This window comes from Medicago sativa, chromosome 8 (genome assembly GCF_051527215.1).
Source record: "Medicago sativa cultivar Bolivia chromosome 8, Bolivia_mono, whole genome shotgun sequence".
Lineage (NCBI taxonomy): Eukaryota > Viridiplantae > Streptophyta > Magnoliopsida > Fabales > Fabaceae > Medicago > Medicago sativa.
The window spans coordinates 41770505-41780575 of record NC_140756.1 but is presented as its reverse complement, the minus strand read 5'-3'; the positions used below and the strand labels follow the sequence as shown (position 1 = coordinate 41780575).

General features: G+C 33.9%; 1 protein-coding gene and 1 pseudogene across 1 annotated transcript; both read right to left on the bottom strand.

Moving 5' to 3' along the window:
• Positions 1–3855: 3855 nt before the first annotated feature.
• LOC146899214 (cytochrome c oxidase copper chaperone 1-like) lies at positions 3856–4295 on the bottom strand (annotated as a pseudogene).
• A 1659-nt stretch (positions 4296–5954) lies between these two features.
• LOC146899213 (ribonuclease 3-like protein 2) lies at positions 5955–9189 on the bottom strand. Its single transcript, XM_085735579.1, has 3 exons — positions 8578–9189; positions 7370–7746; positions 5955–6339 (listed from the first exon to the last, which is right to left on the bottom strand). The coding sequence occupies exons 1-3, from the start codon at positions 9052–9054 to the stop codon at positions 6165–6167; spliced, it is 1029 nt and encodes a 342-aa protein (XP_085591705.1). The 5' UTR covers positions 9055–9189; the 3' UTR covers positions 5955–6164.
• Between the last annotated feature and the right edge of the window lie 882 nt (positions 9190–10071).

Below are 10071 nucleotides of genomic sequence, written 5' to 3'. Positions count from 1 at the left end.
TCTTGAACATCTAAACTTTTGAACCGAATACAAGAACCCATATTTTCTAGACACTTTACTCCAAGGACCATTTCCGCAGTATTGACCCACAAACTTATGTAGAAATTAGTACTGAAAAGAATAAAATTGGAGGAGTAAAAAAGAACATGAAGAAAGAAAACTAACTTTAAAGTGGAATAAACTAGTAATATGTTTTCAATTGTCAATAAATTTGAAAGGAGAATGAAAAGAAGAAGAGCTAAAAAGTAATGGAATCTCAAAATATGAATACGTGACTCCTTCCCTTTAATCAAGAATCAAATTAAAATTGACATGAGTGGAGCATAAGAAATTCCTTCAGATAAATATTCTCACATCACACTGTGTGAGGTCTAAAATAAAAGATGAAGCACTAATATATGATACCTCCCTAATAAGATTTGCTTTTTCTTCCACTATAAATACTGGACAATGGTTAACAGCTTGGAAGCACAGCAGCAACATTCAATTCTAAAGCAAATTTCATTGTCTTCAACAAAACCAAACAAACATGTCAAGCTCATGCGGCAACTGCGACTGCGCTGACAAGAGCCAGTGCGGGTAAGTGCTCCTCTATCTTGTACCGTAAGGTTGATGTGTATTTTATTGGAGTCTATTTCAAAACAGCGAATTCTAGTAGCGTTTACTCATTTATATAGAGGCTTTGTTTAGAAAAACGGCTTAATTAAGCACTTATAGCATAAACGCTTAAGATATAAGTGGTTATGTCTAAGATATTTCTATAAATAAAATAAAGGTAAATTGTGTTTATATAACCTGAAGTTGTTGTCATAAGCTGAAGTCGGCTTATGGACATGCCATAAGCTATTTTTATAAACTCTCTCAACCAGTCTCACAAACAAATCCGTACAGGCTTGTGGCTTGTAGTTTGCATTGCATCGAATAGAACATTTGAATTAACTACTTTCTCCCCTCATATATGATGCTATGGTATTCAGGAAGGGAAACAACTACGGCATGATCATTGTCGAGACTCAGAAGAGGTAAAAGTTTCCTTTTGATATTCAATGTTTCCATGTTTCTAATAACTCCTCGACTCAAGGCCAAGCTAGCTGATTACAGCAACAACATAATGATTGTCAAATGTTTTGTGCAGCTTGGTCAAGACTGTTGTCATGGATGCTCCAGCTGTTGAGCATGATTGCAAGTGTGGTTCTAACTGCACTTGCACTAACTGCACCTGCGGTCATTAAAGAATATATGCAAATGTAATTGCCATGAATTTGGCAATACAAAACTAATAATGTAATCTATTAAATAAATGTGTGTGCTGTTATTGTACTTCATGTCTTTATGAATGATACACAATTTATATTATACAACTACCATGTTGTGGCATTGTTACTGGGTTTAAGCATAACTTTTGTTTAATAGTTTCTTTTGTAATGCTGCTGAGACCACCATGGACATCAGCACATATCTTTCATATATGTAAAAATAATCAACTCATCACATAGCTTACAAAGACTAAATAATTTATATTATACACAATTTAAGCTCAGTTTTAAAAATTACTAAATCTGTTTTGCAAATTGCTAATCCAATTCACTTCAAAAAAGATCTGTCAAAATCAAGACACTCATATAGATCAAGGTTTCCGGTCATGTACTTTCGGACAATCACTGAGAAACAAGGTTCAAAAACCTAAAGAACAAAATTGTGCATGATGCAACTTACAAAAGTGTGGCAAATGATAACCACACAAGTATCAATCAAAGGAGGAAAAATTATAAACGTTGAAAATTTCCGCATCTTTCAATTTTTAAATAAATGCCGCATCCTCAACCGAATAGACCAAGAGGGAAGTGGGAAATGAAAAATGTGTAAGGGACTTTGTTGATTAACAGCACCTATTTCAAACCAATTGATTTGAGTGCAAAAACATTAACTTCTATACTCTATAGCCAAAGATAAATGGCAGTTGACAATAATAATAATATGACTTGTAATTTCATTCCAACTGTTGGTCTAAAACAGACCAAGATGCTAGAACCACCAGATTCAAAAAAAACAAAGGAGGAAAAATTATAAACGTTGAAAATTTCCGCATCTTTCAATTTTTAAATAAATGCCGCATCCTCAACCGAATAGACCAAGAGGGAAGTGGGAAATGAAAAATGTGTAAGGGACTTTGTTGATTAACAGCACCTATTTCAAACCAATTGATTTGAGTGCAAAAACATTAACTGCTATACTCTATAGCCAAAGATAAATGGCAGTTGACAAATAATAATAATATGACTTATAATTTCATTCCAACAGTCGGTCTAAAACAGACTAAGATGGTAGAACCACCAGATTAAAAAAACTATTGAAATCGTTAATTCCGAATTGTATGTAGCAATCAATTTCCCTGCTTAATTCATAGCTTCAACTGTAATACTGGTCTAATTGCCATGAATTTTTCAATACCAAAATTAATAATGTAATCTTCTACTAAATAAATGTGTGTGCTGTTAATGTACTTCATGTCTGTATGAGTAATACACAGTTTATGCAGGTGTTGTGGCATTATGTAGTTAATAAAGTTTAAGTAAAACTTTTTTGTTTAATAATCCCTTTCAAAATACTGTTAACACCACTCTGGACATCAGCGTAGAGTTTTCATTCATATATGCAAACAAATTACAATCAACTCAGACTAAAATTTGAAAGTTAAATAGTCTGATACACAGCATTTTAAATCTATTTGAATTTTGAGCTAAAGGTAAATAGGACAAACGGGAAGAAAAAAACTTAACTGATGAGAATGAATTCCCTGTCATCGCTAATTGGTGCAAAAATGTGGATCTCGTGCATCTGATGAAGTTCAAATGACTTTTATCGCAAGTAACATTTTAAAGCTGATTTATGGAGTTGAAATCCAAGCCATCAGATTTTTATCAGACACCTGAGACAGGTGACTTTGGGATTTTCTTGATTGCAGGAAATTCGTGTCCCTTAGCTGTTAGGTAACAAGTGAATGAGTAAAAATAGCTGATGCACTAGAACTGCCATGGAGGTGCTTGTTTATCAGATGCGCCGCTCTTATTCCCATTGATATCCTATCAAAGATTTGCACAGCCTAAACTTCGACCAACTAATTCATTTGCTAAAACACGGCTTTTAGAATACTAAATCTGTATCATAGTAGTTAATAGTGGATAGCGGCGCGTAGCAGCCGACCCCAAAAATGCTATAGCGGGATAGCGCATAGCGCTATGACCGCTATTTCATAAAAACAAAAACAACAAAAATAAGGAAACAGAGAGAGCAGAATAGAGTTTTATATGAACAAAACAGAGGATTGTTTGTACAAACTACAAACAGAAACAGAGAGAGCAGAATGGAGTTTGAAATCAATAATAACAAAGAAAACTAGAACAAAAAAGTAACAGGACAACAGAGTTTTGAGATTGTTAAACAAAAAAATAACAGGATAACAGAGCAAACACGACAAAGTAGAGGAAGATTTACAGTAGAGGTGAAGAAGTTTCACAGAACAGCAGAAAAGCAGAGGAAGATTTACAGAAATACCCTTGTTTTTTTTAAACCAAGGACAATTTTGTATTTTCTCTTAAAATGAAATAGCGGTTCTAAACCGCAAAACCGCTACGAAGCGTTGCGCCGCTATCTCACACCGCAACGCTATGGCTTGTTGCGTAGCGCTCCGGCATCACACCGCACCGCGCGGCCGCTATAGCGGCGCTATTGGCCGCTATTGACTACTATGATCTGTATTGCTAATCTAATACACTTCAAAATGAGCTGTCAAAATCAAGACACTCCTAAAGATCAAGGTTTTCAACCTATCTGTCAGTCTAAACAAGACTAAGATGGTAGAACCTCTATGTTCAAATTGATAGAAATCAATAATTTTTAATTGTATATAGCAATTAACTTTTCTGCTTTATTCAGAGCTTCAACTATAGTGTAATCTTAAATCATGATCCTAATTCCTAAATCTTCGTCAATTTCATAAACTAAAGTGAGCTATTCAACCAATGTATTATCTTTTTCCTCATCACAAAATTTTAAACATCGAGTCCCTCAGCACGGAGGCACTGTCGGTGAGCCTCAATCCACTTTGTACAAGCTTCTTCACCATGCTCTATTATGCATTCATCTCGGAGCTTTTTTGTGTCTGTGCCAGCACAGCAGATTTTCTTTTTTGGCTTTAACTCTGCAGCACTTGTCTCATTTACTGAACCTTTATTTTGTTGCGACTCGGGTATGGTCAAGACAGAGGATGCACTTTACAGTTGCACACCACTCATCGTCTTCAATCCTTTACAGAACAAAATAATATTAAATGAAATATAATGTAACATAACAAGAAAATTAATTAGTGGGAGCTAAGCAAGTATAACAACTATTGTTGCAGACGTCGAAGACGGACAGAATTTTTAATGTATATATACATTTTTAAATATATCATCAACAACAATTTGTTGCAGATTTCTTCAAAAAAAAAAAAAAAACAATTTGTTGCAGATGTCGAAGATCGAATGGAACTTTTCATGCATAACTGTTATTCTTAACATTTGTGTTGGACCTGGCTCTGGCTTGTTCACAATAAAATACAATCGTTAACAAAATAATTTTAGAATGGTAAATCCTAACAATATATATATATATATATATATAAGCACAAGACTTGTCCATCTTTTTGCTAGTATTTCATAAAATCAATAAAAGAATAAAACAAAGAAATATTCAGCAATTGGTAAATCAAGCAGAAAGAGAGGTATAGCATAATGAGGTACAAGAGAACTGAAAAGGCTTTTAAGGGGAAAAAATAAATCTTACAGTCTTATCTTCAGTGCTCTGTAGTTTTGGTGGTTTCTGGAATTCTGGCTCTTAGAATCAATGGACAACGAAGAAGAATTGAATTGTGACCGGTTACAATAATATTGCCTTTTGTATTGCTTTATTAAATTCAGAGGGATTTGATTTCACGTATGGCAAATTAACTTTATTTTTGCCTTTTGTATTGCCTTCAGTGCCATGTTTAACTTTATTTTTATTGTTAAATTAAAATAGTGTAAAATAGGTCATCATAAACATAGCTCAGTTGACAGAGATGTTGCATAAAATTGGATAAAATATACATGTATTAAATACTATGTTTTTATCCATTTAACTATTTTAATTTTATTCTTAGGTTTTTTTTTTTTTAAATTAACAAGTTTTTTATCTTCAAATGTTTTTGTACGCGTTTTGATCAACGTTTTTAAATAAATTTATGTGTACTTCAAAATTTTAAATTATTTTTTACCGTCGTGTTTATTACATTATATAAATTCTCTTTACAAAAGTTTAAATTTTTTAATAAAAGGATGCATTAAATATGAATTTTTAAATTTTAGCGCTTAAAAATTAGTATTTAATTCATATTTTAATTTTAAAAAAAACTAATTTTTGTGTGAGATAATATTCTAAACATCTCTTTAAAAATTATGTGAAAAATAAAAAAAAATAAAAAATGTAATTAGTACATATGAGTTAACATAAGAATAAAAACAGAGATCAAAAGTTGTTATAAAAAAAATATTTGGAGGACCCAAAATTTCATAAAGACTAAACGAAATTTGTGATATTTTTAACCCACTTGGGTTGGCCTGGTGGTATTGACTTGGATCTTGGGAGTGTGCTCCTCCGCAAGGTCTCATGTTCGATTCTCTCCGGTGCCAATTTGGGTGGGCTATTTAGCTTCTTCAAAAAAAAAAAAAAAATAGAAATTTGTGATATTTTTAGGAATCAAAAATTTATTTATCCCATTAAAATATCATCTACGACAACTGCTCTCCGGTGCCAATTTGGGTGGGCTATTTAGCTTCTTCAAAAAAAAAAAAAATAGAAATTTGTGATATTTTTAGGAATCAAAAATTTATTTATCCCATTAAAATATCATCTACGACAACTGACAGAATAAATCCTTCAACCTTAAAGAGTTGACTTCCAAGTATAAATTTAAATGAGTATATGCATTTCAACATTTTCAGAATCTCTCTCATCTAACTTTTCCATGGCCACTTATTAACTTTTTATTTGAAGAAGATGGCCACTTATTAACTTAATTATTAGTTTAAGAATCAAATACTTATAGTTACAACACCTTCATCAAAAAATAAAAACAATAATTGTCACACATACTGCCCTTGTTGTAAGGCCCGAATCATCAAGGACGCCGCGGAGTTCTGTGCATCCTTCAGCCGAGACTTTTCATCCCCTAACATCTGGAGTCTACCATCTGGAGTGGCTATCTGGACAGAGGTCACAAATATCTTCTTCTGAGGAGTACCTTCGTCTTTCTCAATGCTGTTACGGACAAGTAAGAAATCAGTTTAAAAGGAGGGTCAAAAGCTTGACACATGCAAATCAACTGAACGAACAAATTAAAAATAGCAAGGAAGATCAATTAGTGAAAATATCAATACTCCAAAAATTATTATCGCTCGAGTTTATCTTCATATTAGGTTGATTGATGCTGAAGTTTTACTACATCTACATGGCTAATGTATTTTCTCACAATATTAAAGAGATAAATACTCGCTACTCAGAGAAGTGAACAAGGTTGCGCAGATCATCTATTACAAGAAGAAAAAAGAAGATAAAATATAGCATATGCTCCTACCAGAGTGAAAAAGGTTGCACAGATCACGCACAGATCACCTTACAGCAGAAAAGGAAAGATAAACCAGAGGCAGAGAGTCCTAATCCAAAGCTATGCTCCTACCAGAGAGAAACTCTCCTAACGACCAACTAGAAAATACACATGAATGAATCCCCTCACTTACTTGACTCGCAATATATTCTCATCCAAACTATCCTAAAATCTAGCTTCAAGTCACTAACCAACTTCCATTCTCTCCCCCATGACCTCACTTTCTTCTAGAATATGCCTAGGTGTCCTATCAGAATCCTTGATTGATCCTATAATTTGAGATTTGTCTCCACTTGAGTATATGAAATAATATTAGTCTCGTTTTTCTTATAATTAACTAATTAAGGCAGACTTTGTAAATGGATATAAATCATTCACTGGAAGGAATCAATTAACATCCCATTTGGGTATTGTAAAATTCTAAGACTTTATCAGGGACGAGTTTTCTGCTAAAACTTAAAACTGTTCCGGTTAACAAAAAAGTTATGCGCAACAAAATAATAACAAATAATACTCACATCATTTTTTGGTTTATCAAACCTGCCGTATATTTCCAAACTATTCTACAGAGGAAACCAGATGACAAGAAGATGCACTTTTATATTACAGAAACCAGGACTATGAATGAATGTTTTTCTTTCAATATGCCATTGCAAATTATAGTGGCAGGCTATCAGTGTTTACCTGTATACTGGTTTAGGCCATTTTTTCGTCCCGCAAATTGCATATAACTTCTGCTTGGCTGCTTCAATTTCAAAGGTACCATCAAGGCCTTTACAAGGGTCGGACATCATGGTAGTGGCAGGCAATACACGTTCTAGTTCATGCACGGCAATCTTGGCAGCATCAAGCCTTGCAATGTCCTTCTGATCAGAGCAAGCAGTAGCAACCAACTCTCCATCAACATAGACACTGGCAGTGCTTTTGGCACCATTCCTCGATTGTCTTATCTCAACCTTTTTCCCATGCTTTTGACAGATCTCATAGAGCGTTGTCACCGGTTGCGGTTTTCGTTCCAGATCATCCAGTGTTACTATTGGCTCCAAAAGACCTCTTAATATCTGCCAACAAAAATTACAAGCATTTATCAGGCAGTGGCAAAGTTGTTTGGTCAAAGCAACTAAATGATTTCATATCCAACACACAATATAATATAATACAAGAATAGTTTTGAGTTTAGACAGCACGTACATAATATAATACAACATCCCCTACTATACCATCTAACTTATTTGCCAAATGTTGCCTAAAATCATGGTCAATAATTTTAACTCAAATGCACTAAACATAAAACATACCCTACTATCCCATTCTAACCTATTTACCAAAATGTTGCCTTAAAAACATAGTTACATCGGCCATGATACCATGTCGTGAATGAACCATCCAGCAAAAGATAGAGTGCATTAATGCACACATTCGACTCTCACATCATGAACTCCAAAACCACCATTTGTGGTAAGCAACATTACGGGTTTGTGGTCTACAAACTGCTAGTCGAGTCAAAACACACACACACACACACACACACATGATTGATTTTTGGGTTTAGCTTTACACAATTCATATCATATCATATAACATTATTATAATTATAACGAATTAATTAGGTCTAACTGTAGTAACTTAGTTTCAGGAATTTGTAGTCCTTTTCCAATTAAATAAATCTAGTCCCATAATCAATGTAAACCTGGGTTGCAAGTTTACATAGATCAGTGTTACAGCGACATGCAGCACCGACACTTAGTGTCCCACACCAACATGACAATAACACATGTAATTACATTGAATTATGTTATTTTTTCAAAATTTGATCAACATCACGTGTCAGTGTCTATGTTGTGTCATAGAGTAACAGTACCAACAAAATTAAAAGAAGCATGCATACATACCACCCATAATCTCTTAAGATCAAAATCAACATCAACATAAACAGCAGCAGCAATAGATTCAACAACATCAGCAAGAATCTTCGGCGCTTTAACCAAACCACCATACAAAACAATACCAAAATCATTCTCACGTTCAACCGCATCAGCAAACTCACGAATCTTATGAACAATATTAACAGTGTTGTGACGAACGTAACGATGAAGACCATGATTGACTGCTGCACGAGCAAGTTTCTCGGTGCTGACATTAGCAGCACGTAGGAGAGAGAGTTGACCGGCGTCAACGGAGGTGTAAGAGAGGAAAATATGGTTGCTGATAGCGAGACCCAAAACAGCGTCACCAACGAACTCGAGACGTTCGTAGGAAACGGATTCAGGGTAAGAAGTGTGGGTTAATGCATCTTCTAGAAGCTTCTTGTTGAGGAATGTGTAGCCAATTATCTTCTCCACTGCCGCAATTGAATCTTCCATCTTCATCTTCTGTTCAGTTCTGTGTGTGAGAGTGTTTGAGTAAAGTTTTTTGTTTTTGTTACTGAATGAGTTAAGTTTGGTTCCGTCTCACGAATTTCAATGTCAATCAATTTATGACAAGTGAAAACAGCAAATTCGATTGCACTAGACACTATTCGGTAATTTTTTATTTTTTAATATACAAATTTAAACTTATTAAATAAACTAGACATGTTGGGGGACAAAAAAAAAAAACTAGACATTTGATCAATGCAATACAGTAAAAAAAATATTAACAATTGACACTAAAGTTGTTATTCACATATTAATAGGGATTAATATACGTTAATTTTGAAAAATGATTTTGTAATGTACTTGAACTTTAGGAAATGATCTTATTGAAATAAAAACACGGATTATATCCTTTAATTTGAGATTTTTTTTCTATTTTTGACCTCATATATTTTCCATATAGACATAAAGTTCATAAAAGTGTCTTAGATGTTGAATGTTTTCATGATTTTGTACCTGAATAGGGAGATTCTCTCAAAAACTATCATTTAACCCTTGTTGAACATCATCTCAGACTTCCCCAAATTTATTTTGTGACCTGGATATATACTTTGATTTTCCTGAAAAGCATAGGGTTTACGGTTTAGGGAAGATAACATATAGACTACTCCTTCCTTGCCCTAGACACTTATATGTAATTGTCTAGTTGAAACAACAATACATGTGGAGACAACCTTACTTATCACTATATTACTTGAAAATAGTTTGGTGCACTTGCCTAATTTCATCATCAGATTCAAAGCAAGAACGTATTGGTTTGGAAGGTCCAATGTCGAAGTAGTAGAGTCCCCGAACCTCCTTAGCATTGCCAATCATCTTTCTCGAGTTCAGATCATAAAAGATACAATGAGAACGAAAAAAAGCTAGTTTGACAATTTTTATCCTCAGCTAATTTACTGACAGACACTAGACTGCAAGAAAGGTTTGGAAAAAGTATGCCATATTTAAGAGTCAACATCGGAGACAACACAA

Excerpts from the sequence above, each read along its gene's own strand:
- LOC146899213 (XM_085735579.1), bottom strand. The coding sequence starts at position 9,054 with ATGAAGATGGAAGATTCAATTGCGGCAGTGGAGAAGATAATTGGCTAC. Across the intron at positions 7,747-8,577 it reads ATCTTAAGAGATTATGGGTG|ATATTAAGAGGTCTTTTGGA; the intron begins GTATGTATGCAT and ends TTTTGTTGGCAG. Across the intron at positions 6,340-7,369 it reads TGGCCTAAACCAGTATACAG|CATTGAGAAAGACGAAGGTA; the intron begins GTAAACACTGAT and ends TGTCCGTAACAG.